At 38.1% G+C, this 15,145-nt stretch overlaps 1 protein-coding gene across 1 annotated transcript in view; it reads left to right on the top strand.

Moving 5' to 3' along the window:
- The window catches only part of RSPO2 (R-spondin 2), a 106,523-nt gene that overhangs the window by 59,722 nt on the left and 31,656 nt on the right, over positions 1-15,145 (top strand). Inside the window, exons 4-5 of the mRNA XM_074577678.1 lie at positions 5,379-5,522; positions 6,574-6,762. Of these exons, the coding sequence (XP_074433779.1) occupies positions 5,379-5,522; positions 6,574-6,762 (333 nt within the window). The remainder of the gene's footprint in view (positions 1-5,378; positions 5,523-6,573; positions 6,763-15,145) is intronic.

Genomic DNA, 15,145 nt, shown 5'->3' with positions numbered 1-15,145 from the left:
CATTCAAGTTGTTACTCTCCTGTCAGCCTAAGTTAAGAGACTGCCCGGAATCAATAGACTTTCCGTTGGAGAAGGTATATGTCTTGTCCCATAAATCAACACTTCAGAGCTCTGTCAAAGGGATAAGTTGTTGTTTCCCTTTGTTTTGTCTAAACACTGAAGATACTGGAGCAGAGCACTTCTAATTTCAGCCCAGCTTAGCTTCACCAGGCAATGTAGTGACTTCCCTTCCACCCTTTCCCCTGAGAGGTGAAGTCGTGGAGCTGTGGATCTATAACCACTCCTGTGACAGTTTGAGATTGAAAAGAGACTTCTGGAACGTTAGCTTTTATAACTTTTGGAGTACTGCTCTTCTTCAGTTCTCACTTTTCACTTTTTAAATATGTATTTAGCATGAAAGATTATATCTCTTTAGGGTTTTTAATATTAATTTTGCCTATTAAAGTCATTGCAGTGGGTCCTGGTCTATCTGATGGGATAAGAAAGTTATTAGTTTAATACTGCCCTTGCTGAAGCAATTAGGACTTTTGCCATGGATTTCAATGAGGTCAGAATGTTTTTCTTTTAGCATTTACATACAACTTTGGTGGGAAGTATGGTGTAACACTTCAAAAAATGTCATCTGTTTAGAAATAGGCTGTGCTAATCAGACACACCAGCAGATTTCTCTGGGCCTCCCTGGGTGCTTTGTTTACTCCAGTTATGTGAGGACGGTACCAGAGGAAGATGTATAGGCTTCATGTGGGGCTGGCTTTCAAGGGTGTTTTATACCTTTCATGTGGAAGGATGGAAGCAAATATTTGACTTTCTGACCTTCCCAAGATAGAAACACTGGAAAGAAAATAGGAGATTATGCTAGAAGAACTGCAGTAAGAGCGTTATGATGAGTCTGAGAGGTCCTGGCTATGTAGAGGGTAGTAGAGCCAGTGGGATATAAGGAGACATGATGCTGAGCAGGAGTAGAAGGCATTTAAGGTCTGGTAGGAAGCAGACCCTTGATGAGACACTGCAAATTGAATACAAGGGAAAGAAGAGGTAGGGACTCACAAGTGTCTGCCCCTAACCGACAGACCTCTTGTCGCTAGCTAAATGGGAAGAGCAGCAATGAAGCACCCTTTACTTCTTCACTCTCAGGTTCTGAAGATTAGGTTTCCAACCTTGTCATTGTTGCCCTGCAAGTATGGTAGGCCTGCCAAAGATATGTGATCACTCTTTGGGGTTCTTCTGCACGACTGAATTTATCAACTCTTTCTCCCCTCAACTCCAATTTCATCTATCCCCGTGCCTCCAAAGCTTCCACTTTTAGGCTCCCTCTCCTTACTGCTTCTAAAATGTCCCAGACGCTTACGCTTCTCTATCTGGAAACCTCAAGTGGGCACCATTTTCTGGGTTTTTTTCCAGAAAAGAAATCAAAGCATTTCTGAAGAATACTGTGGGTTATGCAATATCTATTTCTTTGCTCTGAAGAGCTCCTTGGGTCTAAAATCTTAGCTATGCTCAAGTGTTTTGGCCTTGTTTCCTTTGGGGTTTTTTGGTGTTATAAACTTCTAGGTAATCTTTTAAGTGGAATAAAAAGAATACACTAGCAGCATGGTTTAGCTACTGAAATTATACAGAAACGGAACGACAGAACTGGTGAGAAAATCAGCTGGATCTATAGGTAGTAAATTGAGGTAATAAAATCACTTTTGACAAGAAACTTCTCCAGATGAAAAAAGAATATTTCTTATTCCATTTTATTATATCAGTAAGCTAACTAGTTAATTTAAAGGGAATCTAAAAGGATTTAGAAAGGGGTTTTGAAAAGTAGGAAAGATTTTGCTTTCCTTCACCCAAGTTAGGCATAAGATGATGAGATCAGAAAGTTCAAAGGGTTGAAAACTGTGACAATCAGAAGAAAACAGTTCAGGTCATTAACTTTAAAAAATATTTCCTTGGGTTTTTATTACATTATTTTGGGTAAAGGCTGAAACTGTTTTTTAAAATGCTGTTTTTTTTAATTATCGTAGATCATGTCAAACGGCTCTTCTGTAGGTTTCATACTAGATTGTTGATTTGTTATCCAATTTATTATTTAAATAATAGAATGCAAAAAATTTTCAAATCCTGCAATATACTTCCATTAAGACTTATGTTTAACAAAGTATACATAGATAATGATGCTGATTAACAATAAGGAATACAAAATTTGACACAGTTAATTTTAGTTCCAAACCAATGTATCTTAATATTCATAACAGCGTATCAGCGTTCTTTAGGACTCCAACTAAAAGCATATATGCTTTTTTTCTCTCTCCATGTTGTTATATTTAGCTGTAAAACCAAAAGAATTTAAAGAATTCATTTGTTCTGGCTTACTAACCTCAGTCTCAATTAAAGTAACGTATTAATGGCACTTTTATTTAAAAAAAAAAAAATACCCCAAAAGCATTTAAACAATAGAATAAAATGAAGCTAAGCACCAAAAATAATAAACTCTTTTAAAAATTCTTTATTTCATAACCACTCCTGTGACAGCTTGTAATTGGAAGTAGACTTCTAGAAAGTTAGCTTTTCTAACTTTTGCAGTACTGCTCTTGAGTTTAGTTCTTCAGTTTAGTTTATTTAAATTTTATTTAAAAATCCCTGCAGGACTTTGAGCTGCAGTAGCACCCTTCATGATTTGAAACAGAGCGTATGGAGGATGTCAAAGAGGAGTAGTTGTCAGTCCCAGTTAGTCTTCAGCTACAGCGTGGTCTATTACTGATTAAATTACCATTATGAGCAGCACCCAGTAACCCCAAGCATTGTGCTGAGTATCACTCTGGTGAATTAATGTTTTAATTTCCGAATTCTTAAAGCATTTCTAATATTCTTTCAATATTTTCTGCTAAATTGCATCTGCTACAGATTAGATAGTAGGCATTTCATATCTGAAGTGATTTATCTTCATGGGAAAAACTGAAAATAAACTGCCTTGCTGGAAATATCCACCCAAACTTAACCCAGGAGCCCGTACTATTGCTTCCAAAATGGAATTACTGTGGCAAGGATTCTACTGTGATTCAAAAGAAAACTGGCATAGAAGGGAAAGCAAAAGATATAAATAGGATGGGAATTTTGAAGTATGATCAAGAAACTGGAAGAAGATTGATTGATTCATTTAGTCTTTAAATGTGGGGTATTCACGTATGTACTGTTAAAGTGCGGTAGTTTTATGGAGGGTATCCCCAGCGTAAGGTAAACGTGCCTGCTATGCATGTTTATATGATATCAAAAGGCAACTTATACTGAAAGTTTTTCATTTAATCCCTCTTCCACACAAAAAAGTTCGAATGGAGTAAACTTTAAACATGTTACTCCCCAAAATATTTTGAAAGCAATAGTTAAAACATTATTTCAAAAATATACTGGCATCACTTGGATGTGAGGGAGGGTCACATGATGCTAATTTTTCTTTTAATGTTCTTTTCTGCACCTCATCATTGGACTAAATGATTTGGAAAAACCTTGATGTCTTTTCAAACTGTCTTGTGTGGGTGGGCAAGAGGCAAATGTTTTTTCTGAATATTTAAATCACTGGATGTTTGATTCAAGCATTGCAATCAACAAATATTTGCAGTACATCCTGAGTAACAAATCAGACTTGCAATTAACTTCTGCAGTGCAACTTCAGAGCAGCCCACCTTACCATTTTACCTTGCAGACACATGAATCTGGAGAAGTGGTTTTGCAGGGTCAGTGTGTGGGCATTGATCTCCTGCTCTTTGGAGACTGGTTCAACCCTCGTTAAAAAGAAATTATCATTCTTGGGAATTTCCTATAAATTAAACTAAGAAGCCCAACTTTTGCTGCTTATATGGACACAAGTTCTAAAAGCTCCTTTGAGAGATGCTGGACACTGGAGTTGGTGGCGTGTAGGTTACGTGTGGTTGTGTCTAAAGAGATCCCCCAGAGCTTCCCTTTGGCAGTGCAAGACTTCAAACTGATGTTCGCATTCCTTCTAACCAAAGAAAGGCGTACCGGCATTTGAAATCTTTTTTTTTTTTCTTTTCATGTAATCTACCTAATTTTGTCCTAATTGTCCAATGCCACAAGAAACCTGATCTGAAAAGCCTCTTGTTTCCCTAATTGCTAACAAAGAATAATTTCCCACCACCACGCAGTTTAAGTGTTATGGTATGCCCTATTTTGGCCCCCTGAAGTTCAAGAACAAATATTAAAATCTGTTTTATAAAGATTGGCTAAATTTGAAGTGTTGTTAGGGGATATTTACCAATGCCTATTTCAGAAGTCCTTATGGTTTGTGATTTTTTACTTTAGAAAAGAATGAAGAATAAATGAATGACATAAGTGACCAAAAAGATTAGTATATTGTTGCATGAAATGAATAACAAATACAGCCTGCTGCACAGGATACAGTTAACGTACCTGATATAAATTAAATATGCCAGCTGAAGATATAGATTATTGAAATTAATTTTAAAGCGCTCATTACTATTTCAAATATAATGGCTTTTACTTTTTAATCTTTGGAACATTTTTCCCTGGCATTTTTTTCTAGGTATGTATGACTGACTTGCATAAGCCTCCATGTAAGTATTTCAGCTTTTCAGGTGTGCATATAACGGTTGATCTCTCGTTCACCTCCCAGTTGCCATGTTTTAGTATGGAATAGGATTTTTTTCTGAACAGTCTGCTTCTGAGTCTGTAATATATATTTCTCTTAAATTTTCCGAGAAATCCAATATTTCAAAAGGCAATAGTATTTTTTTTGCTATCGATTATAGCTTTATGTCTTTTAGTTATTTAATAACGGCTACTTTTTATTCATTGACTTCGTTAATAATGGAGAGGAGTTATATCCAGAAAAACAGAGTTTTTTTGCATGGTAGCACATGCACATGTGTAGATGGGGAAATCAGACATGACGCATAAAAGCATGCATCCAGCTCTTTATAGGGTCAAGTCATGGAAAAAAATTGTATCCTGCTTTCAGTGGCAAATAATAAACTGAATACAGTACATATAATACATGCATACTTCCCAAAATAATCTGTCACATCTTATTTTCCTCAAAATTACTTAAACACAAGAATAATTTATATTGAACATTTTTCCTCCAAAAAGATGTAATTAACTCAAATATCACTTAATTAGAGGTTTTATCTACAGTTTTGATTTTAAAAATAGGATTAAAAGGATATAGGGGAAAATGTGGTAATTTAATAATTACAGTTAACTGTAATTTCTCTTACAGAACAGACAGATTTCAGGATTACAGTATTCCTCATTATAGCACTTCTGGTTTTGTTGTTTTGTTGCTTTATAAATCCTTTCATTTTCAGTCTCACCCTGACTTAGCTGTCTCATTGTTCCTTATGATCCTTTTGATTCAGGATGCAGAATAGAAAACTGCGACTCCTGCTTTAGCAGAGACTTTTGTACCAAATGCAAAACTGGCTTCTACTCGCACAGAGGCCGTTGCTTCCGAGGATGTCCCCCTGGATTTGCAGCCTTGGAAGAGCTTATGGAATGCGTGGGTGAGTCTTCTAGCGCAGCAGAGCCGATGAAGCAGCCTGTTGGCCAGGTGGCTGGGTTCAGATACTTACAATGCTATTTTTAAGCTGATGCTTAGTATTTTCTATCAAGAAATATTCACTAATGGATTATGTCCATTAATAATAATAAATTGTGTCCAATAATAATAATGGATTATTATTATCATCCTCATCCTCCTCATCATCATTATTTCCAAACTTCGAAATACTGCATGGTTGGGAATGTCACTCTGTTGTTCTGCATCAGAACGTTCTGTCCTCTTAACTGAAAATTGCCTTGTATGAGGATTTATAACTCAGAATTTGTAGGATTTCAGGAAGGCCAGTTTTTGCATTAGAACTCCTAAGTCAATGGCAGACTTGTTGGACTCTCACCTTCGTAAAACTACCTGCTCATTTTGTCTTTTACCGAGGCCAGAACCCAGGAGCAGGGCAGATGTAATTCCTGTAACATCTGGGCTTTAAATTCATTTTTAGTTTCTCTTCAGCTTCCTGCTTTTCCGTTAGAAAGTAACAAATATAAACCACCAAATAAGTGTTTTTAGTAGAAATGTACTGTGTAACTCTGAGCCAGCAGTGGCAGTTCTCACACTACTTGTCGAGTCTCACAATGTGCTGTTTTATCTTGAAGGCTGGGAATTGTGTCAGAACAGGCTCTTTCTTTCAGCAGTATTCCTTGCGTTTCAGGATGGAGAGGACTGGAAAAGTGAACTCCTGAGCTTTGCAAATCCAGGATTTATTTATTAAAAGGAGAAAAATTTAAATCAATCTTATGATTTTAGGAGGGTTTTTGAATATGATGTCTATACAGATTGATCGTCTGATGGGTTTATGCCCAGGTTGATGTTGGCTAAGAAGATTCTTTCAGATTGCCTAAGATATTTTAGTTTTGCTTCTGAGTTTTTGCCTGTTGACAGTAAAGCTTTTAAGGGGTGTGTTCTAATAGTATATTCTTACTAATAAAAAAAAAAAGGAAAAAATAAAAATAAAACCCAGAAGATTTGCTAACTCGTGTTTTCTTTTGCTTTACCAGAAGGCTGTGAAGTGGGTCAGTGGAGCGAGTGGGGAACTTGCAGCAGAAATAACAAAACATGTGGATTTAAGTGGGGCCTGGAAACGAGAACAAGGCAAATTGTGAAGAAGCCAGCGAAAGACACGATACCGTGCCCAACCATTGCAGAATCCAGACGGTGTAAAATGGCCATGAGGCATTGTCCAGGAGGTAAGCACAGTCCATGCCACAAAAATCTTTATGAGCTTTCTTTAACTGAAGTCCTATTTCTAACTTGAAAAAAGAGCTGTTTCTTCCCAGCTGGAGGGGAAATCCTGTCTCTGCCCTGCCAGCCGAGGCTGAAAGGCAGCAGTACGACGGCGGTCCTAATTTCTGGAGCAAGACTCCAGGGAAAGGCTCAGCGTGGGAGTGATGAGTCTCTCAGTAGACTGCGAAGCTGTGTTTTTCTTGGTATGGTCATGGGGCTTTTTCAAAGAGGTGCCTCATGGAAAAACCGTAACGTGGTGCAGTTTGAACTTCAGCATGAAAATGATAATGATAGTGGAATAACTAATTGCTCTACAAGCGGCTGGTGTGATGGGTTTTTAAATCAAATGACGTTAGTTACACATAGCATTGTTAGCTGGAACTATTGGCTGGAATGTGTTACTTGTTCTGAATATCGTAGATCAGGGACAAACTATGCTAGATGTGATAGAAGCAGAATAGTAATAGATATCAAGCTTTTCAGCATAAGACCAGCTTATGGTAATTACCACAAGTAGATAAAAGAAATAATCAAATTTCTTTAATGTGGTGTTCTGAGACTTAAGTAGTGATGCTGGAGTTCCAAATTTGTGTTCAGTTTTGTAGACCCCAAAGGGGAGACACGCCACTAGTAGAGAGGAGTTTTTGTTGCCTTTTAAATAGAAACGATGAACCTTTTACTTGTGCAGACTGAACATTTACAGAGTTTTCAGAGTTTGTAGGTGAGGTGGGTGATCAACAGGTGAGAAAGATGCCGTTCCTTTTGGAATCATAGGATTAAAGAAAGATTCAGGCTTCAGGCTTGAAGGAGATCTCTAGTCCAGCCTCCTACTGCAAGCTGGGTAGAGATCAGACAAATAAAAAGGAATAAAGGGTTGCAGAGTCCTGAGAAAAGCCATAACCTGCTGAGTAAGATGAAACTGAAATAATCTTAGAATAGGTACATAACTAAGTATGCTTTGTGTTCTGTGATTATTGAATATGTCTCTCGGCTTGAACGTACTGCCCACCAGTATGTGCGAAAATTATACGTAAAATTTTAGTTTGCAGATTAAATTTGTGCAAGCTTCATTTTTGTCTCTAGGACCCTGACACAATCTGGAAGAGAATATAAAGCTGATTCTCTGTTATCCAGGGGAACTGAGTCTGTTATGCACTCTTTCTCCCTGTCCCACTCCACCTATGCAGAGTGCATAGTCATAGTGGTATCGGGGCCCATCGTGTGGCACAGTTAATCTGCAATCTAGGTAAACTTCTCAAAGGCACTGGAAAGCGGAAGCTGCAAAATGAACAGGAAGGAAGAAGAAAGGGTAAAAATCAAAGCGGATTTGGACTGTCGTGGTATGTGTCTCATGGTATCTTTGAACGCGAGTCAGCTGCACCTACATCAAAGTAGCTGCGCTTACCGGTGGCTGCAGCCTGCTGAGGTGGTTGAGCTGCTCCAGTTACTTCTAACAAACTCCGAAGCGCACAGGGAGGTAGGGATCAGATCAACTGGGAAAATGTTTTAATGTGGAATGGAAGGAAGAAGAAAGAGCCTGGGTGAGGTTCTACAAAATCTCAAATCATTTTTTTTTTTTTTTTAATCCATTCAGATGCTGGTAGGGTAGAATTTGGGAAAATTGCAGAATGTTTTCAATTCAGCTCCATGCGGTAGAGATTTAGTCATTTATGTACCCAACGTGTATGGAGGGAGATATTTCATGGATGCAATATTCAGCTTCTCTATAAACTCCTGGCAAGTAGAATTTTACTGATGTGCTTTTAGCCTTGTTAATATAGTTAGGATTCAAATTGCTGTAAATAGTTTGAGAAGTGTGCTTAAGTGGACCACAATATTTCTGAATGCTGCAGCATGTTGATGTTACTGTGCTAATCTGGAACTATTGAACATTCATAGCTTTTTGTAGCAGATTCTCTTATGTCATTTCAAATTTTCTTGTCCAGCAATTCAGGTCACTGGTTAAAGATTTACCCCTCAAATTTTATTTGTAAAAAGGCACAGCGGTGGGCTTTCCTAAGAGTTAGGAAATGTATTGCCTAGTCTATGTCAAGATCTTTGACCAAATCTCTGCATTTTTTTTCATTACGTATCAGGAAAGTTATTGCTGCAAATACAAATTCTGCATGACAGGCCTGTAGCTCCCTTTCATAACCACGGGCTCCGGTAAATCCCAAAGTCCTCTCCTGTCCTGCCACGGTGTGGAATTCCCTGCCAGTGTTTTCAGAGGTAAAAATGTATATGTGCAAAACTGCAGGTTTGAACTCTCCACATTGGAGGCTGATGCTTAATACTGCTTCTGTGCAATCATATAAAACACTGGCCAGAGTATAAACTCCTTTCTCTCTCCTAAGAAACTCCTGGGAGGGAGTGGGTTAACGGTGTTTCAAGTGCCTGGGGTAAGTCTTGCCCAGGCCTGGTTATCCCTGTGGATGAGGAAGCCACGGAGATTGTCCTGTTCGAAACTCCTGCTTCGTAGTATGTTTTAATTATGATTATACACATGGCTGGTCTAAGATCCCCTTCCTTTATCATATTTAATTTAGTTAGCAGGTTGGCCCGTTAGACATGAAGTGTTTCTGCGCTTGCGCACTCGCTGCCAAGGAGCAGGAGGCAGAGACGCAGATTACAGGGAAGCTGAAACCGAGCAGATCCTGGCTGTTAAGGAGGATATTCCGTGTTTTCAAAAATACAGTGTTTTCCTAGTGTTACAAATTTTGTAGTTGAGCTTTTAAACTGAGGAAATAAGAGAAAAATGTAAGGTTAGCACTACTGGGGGACTGAAGAACCGTAATCCCTGTAAATGTCGGTTAAGAAGCTGTTAATAAATCCTTTCTTCCTAATGTTCTCAGTACATAAACTCACACAAATGTGTAGGATAAGTGTTGGATTATACAGCTAAAACGGTTGTAGATTGCGATGGATTAAATCGAGCACAGGAAGTAAGGATATTTTCGGTAGAACAGGGTCAAATAAAGTGCTTTTGACACATGCTTTCTACTTCTGTACATTTTGCAGTTGCTATTTATGGTCCGCTTTACAGAAAAACTTCCGAAACACATTTCTACACGTTTGCAGAAGAAGTGGAGTTAAATTCAGTTTTTCTACTAAGTACTTCAGTTTCATATTTATCAAGGATTGAGATGTTGCCCATCTGGCCATATGGCTGTGGTACAAATCTAGCCGATGCAGAATTCTTCATCACTTTCCCAGTATTTGCAGAGTTGTAGAGATAGAAGCTGGAATGCAAGTGAAGGATGATTTCACTTCTCTCCTACTGAAGCCAGCAACATAAAAGGATACTCCACTTGATTTCAAATATGTTACTCAGTGGTGTTTTCTTATTGTCAGTACTAACTGATTTAACTGTTATTACCAGATGGGAATGTCACATTTGTGTATCTGTTCATGTTATGTATGTTACCCTGTGGCTTGGGTGTAACATGACTCATACTGTTAGAGGTTGGACTTAGGAGAAGATGACTTGGATCGTTTAGGCCACCTCCTACCCGTACTGGTCTCTTCCTGATAAGGAATTTTCTCCTCTTGAGCTCAAAAAGAAAGAAAAAAAGAATTTTTAAAAAAGAGTGATTGCATTACAAGCGATGGGGAAAATAGCAGGCAGAAATGTTCTATGGGCTGATACAGCTTGCTGTCTGGAAGATTTCCCACATATTTATTATAAATACTCTCTTTTTACCTCTTATTTCGACATGTTCCCCATGTTCACCTCAGTAAATTGCTCCTCTTTTGTTTGTAACCTGGAGGTACATGCAGATTGCTGTCACGTTTCTTATTAAGTATTACAAAGGCAAGCAAAGAAGCTCTCTGCTTCTTTTACTCTTAAGACTAAAGTTCTTTTGGTCTTCAGACTGCAGTACTTCAAGTTATCTGATACACGAATATTACTCTAAAATTTCTAGTAAAAAGCATTATGCCATTTCTGAATGCTTATTTTGGACATGAAGAAAGAGAGGTGAAGATGGGATGTACGTATATGTTAATTTCCTGAGCTCGAAAGAGGGAAGGCATCAGGACAGGTCCTGAGTCTACAGTGGGAGAGAGTTCTTTCCTTGACACAGACATGTAATTGAATAAACTTCGTGCTTTTTGATTGGACTTTGGAGGCTTTTTATGCAGCAATCTTTCTTCTTTCCATTGCTGCAATAGAATTTAAGATGATCAGAGGGCTGGAGCACCTCTCCTATGAGGACAGGCTGAGAGAGTTGGGGTTGTTCAGCCTGGAGAAGAGAAGGCTTCAGGGAGACCTTATAGCAGCCTTCCCGTATCTGAAAGGGGCCTACAAGAAAGCTGGAGAGGGACTTTTTACAAGGGCATGTAGTGATAAGATGAGGGGTAGTGGCTTCAAACTGAAAGAGGGTAGGTTTGGATTAGACATCAGGAAGGAATTTTTCACTGTGAGGGTGATGAGACACTGGAACAGGTTGCCCAGGGAAGCTGTGGGTGCCCCATCCCCGGAATTGTTCAAGACAAAGTTGGATGGGGCTTTGAATAACCTGATCTAGTGGGAGGTGTCCCTGTCCATGGCAGGGGGGTTGGAACTAGACGATCTTTAACGTCTCTTCCAACACAAACCATTCTATGATTCTATGATTCTGCAAGAGCAACAGTAAAAAGACGCAGTCAGGCTTTCTGTCCTTATACTGCAGTTACATTTCATTATTAATATTCAGAAATTATGACTGAAAAGATTAAAAGATTAAATAATATATATACTCAAAGAAAAATAATAAATATGCAAAGCTGCAAAATGCATGTTAACAAACTAGTGTGAGTTCTTTTAATCTGATAAGCTACTAGTGATGTGTCAAACAGGGAGTTAATGATCCCAGTTTGAAAAAATATTTAAGGTAGGATAAACAATATTTAGAGTAAAACTGTACATACACTTTGGTGAAGACACTAGTTATACACTTAAAGTATACTAAACTAAAAGCATAATTTCTAATAGAAGCCATGTTACACGTATAGTTATCTCAAGAAGGTAGGTGTTTTTTCCCTCGTTTTAAAATTTCTGACTTTAACTTGACAACCTGCAGTATAAAGGGTCAAAAATGTTCTTGTGTCGTCTCCCAGCTCCCCCTGAAAGTTTAGCGCTAACATTTGTTTTCTTTTAAAACCTGGGAAAGGGAATCAGGATTTCCCTCTTTTATTAGATTTATTTAGAAGAATCTAATTGAAGAAATTTTTAGTTGCACAACCAACAAAGCCATAGAATTATCGAATAATACAGGTTTGGAGGGACCTAGAGAGGTTATATAGTCCAGCCTCCAGCTCAAAGTAGGGTCTGACAAGGTGATCCAGAGCCATGATTTTGCACTTGCCTTTGTAGAAGTGAGATTTCATAAGAAATAATGTAGAAGTAATTTCTCATAAGTGAGAAATGAAAAAAAAAAAAAGCACCGTAACTCAGTGAGTGATCTCTGTGGTCAGACAGATGATTATGGTTTTTTGAGCTTTTTTACTATATCTACACTGAGGTGCCCAATATGGAAAAGTTTGTAAGCCAGGATGCTTTTGAGACCTTAATTTATAACTTGCACTTGTAGTCACAAGTAGGCACAATACCTACAAACACCATCTGCCTTTTGAGTGTCAATGCTAGGGGTCTCTCTAGGTGCGTCTCAGTAAACATAACCGCCACATTTTATGTCTCTCTTTGGTCTTGCTATGTTGCCACAAGAACAGATAGCCCAAGTGGCAAAGACCAGTCCAGAAACAGCAAAAACTGTTGCCTCCTCCACAAGGACAGTTGAGCAATGGGCTAGATTTGTCCAGTAGCCTGTGCAGTCACCATCCTTGGAAGTTTCCAAGACTTGACTGAACAAAGCCCTAAACAATCTGGTCTGAATGGTCTTGATGCTACCGAGAGCAGGAAGTTGGACTGGGGACCAACCTGGATGATTCTGCTGCTGTGAAAGGCAGAACATGCTGTGGGTTTAGGCTGAAAGAACACTGTTCTTCCTGTCCGGGCTTTGCAAAATTTCCGATGTCTTCTACTCCCAATTAGAGAGAAGCTGGAATGACTGGTAATAGGGAAAAGGAACAGAACAAGTCTTTACCTTGTTATCGTGATGAGATCTCTTAATTTGGCCTATTTTATTGATGTGGAAATAACATGCAGAGTATGTCTAATGTTTTGAATATAATGCTAACTGTTGTTTCATGCATTTCCGAGTTTAGCTTTAATCAGTATGGAAGCTTAGTTGGAAGCGCTGATTTCTTAGTTTATTATTCTTTGACCTATTCACTTAACTGTCTTTGGCTGAGTGCTGCACATGTGTAAATTCAAAATCTTGCATAGGATCGAAAAGATACATAGCAGAACATACCTTTATTTTAACTTGATGCACTATGGCTGTCTAAGAGAACACGGAAAGACCAGCAGAGGTACTGTAGAGATGCCGATATAGAACTGTATTGTAATTTTAGAGTTGCTTTGACTTTTCAACTCTTCAAGTCCAGTCTAATTTGTTGACATTTTTAGTAACTTGAGGATTTCATTCCATCGTTAGTTGTCATGACATAAATGTATGTGGCATGTTATAGATAAAAGAAAATGATCCTACTTTGAAAATATTATCTTATAAGTGGAGGCATGATCTGAAGAGGGATAGTAGCAAACAGAAAGCATTGTGGTTTTGGGAAAGATGACAAGATTTATAAACAGTGAGATCTTACTGCTTTGGTTAGTATTGCGTGAATCTTGAGGACATTGGAATATTATTTATCACTGTAATACTAAAAAATAATGTTTACAATTCTTATCAGCATTTTAAACAAGACTGTTGCACATACTATTTACTGTCATTGCCTACTGCAGCTCTCTGTTAATTTTGCATCAGCATTGCACCAAATCTGCCCTTTTTTGCCCTCAGCAGACAAGTAGAAACTGCATTAAGTGTAGCTCCGCTGAGTACTGGCTCTGCTAGAATGTCGGTATCACCAAGCAGGCTTGCTTCCTTGATGTATTCTGTGAGCACCAATTACATTCTGACCAAGAAGGCTTGGCCTTAGCTTGTCTGAAAATACAACCCATAATTTTCAGTTACAAAGCATGATTCAAAACTTCTGAAGGAAAAAAGGAAAAAATATTTCAGCATCAGCAGAGGGCTTACAAGAAGTAAACTCCAAAGACACTTGCCCAGTGCAGGTTGGGAATAGAATAGTAACGAGCAAATATTTCTGTGAGTGTTTTAGGCGATGGCCGTTCTGCACGTTTTGTGAAGGACCTAGCAATTGGGAGCAAGACGGGATGAGACGAACGTAGTTTGGAGACTTCCCAGAAAACAAGAATGGTTTTATAGTGTGGCTTAACCCTCGGAGCCTGGCATGCTTGTTAGCGAGTTTGTTCAGGAAACAAGCTTTTGTGAGCTGCAGAATCTGCTGGTCTGGGTTGTCAATATCTGCTTTGCACAGAGAACGTTGTGCTGAGCCTATTAAAATGTTTTGTTGTTTTTTTTTTCTGATCACCTTCAGAAGAGACTGCTGCAGGTGAAAACGAATAGTAAAGGAAATCCAAACCCTAAGGAAAATGAAAGCTGTAATACTGGTTATTTCAGTGAGAGGGCCTGCAACTAGACTTCAAGTATTCTTAATTAAGGCATATAGGCAAGAGGTATAGTTATATTATCAATAGTCAGTAAGTTTGTGCCAGCTTCTAAAAAAGAGCACAAAGGTTGTCATTTCTATTTGCTAATAATAAAAAAAAAATATCAAAGTCGAATTAGTAGTTCAGGTTGGCGAGTACCTCAGGAGGTCATCTACTCCAGCCTCCTGTTAAATCAGGTCAGCTGTGAGAAAACCAGGATTAGCTATTGCTCTGACAGCCCTCAGAGATTAAATATTTTCCTGTTTTGGTCATAGCTCTGTTCCTCTTCATATGTTTATTTGTGAGATGCTGATTTATACGTTATAGGAAAAATGGTGTTATTTGTTTCTAAATGAAAAATATAAAAATGCACAGCAAATTTGAAATTACATTTTCATGATGTTTTCGTGCATTCATTTACATGCAGATGTGAAAATTTTTATAATGCACATATGTACCTTTATTGGAGCACTTCTATACCTGTTGCCTCTTAGATCTGCAGCTAAAAGTTAGACAGCGTACCTCTCAGCTGATAGGATACTAAAAAGTAACTGAAATATAGCAAGTAACTCTGATTTTTATTTTCTGCATTAAAATATAGTATTTTATATTATTTTTTTCTTAGAAACAGAAAACCTACACTAATATTTCTTGTGTGCTTGCCTTCTTTTTCCATATTGCAGCAAGGATAGGAAAATTAGGAATCTGCTGATAGAGCAGTGTTCTTATCCATA

The sequence above is a fragment of the Larus michahellis genome, chromosome 2, assembly GCF_964199755.1.
Source record: "Larus michahellis chromosome 2, bLarMic1.1, whole genome shotgun sequence".
NCBI classification, from domain to species: domain Eukaryota; kingdom Metazoa; phylum Chordata; class Aves; order Charadriiformes; family Laridae; genus Larus; species Larus michahellis.
Note: the sequence above shows the minus strand (reverse complement) of the source record. Positions and strands in the feature narration are given on the sequence as shown.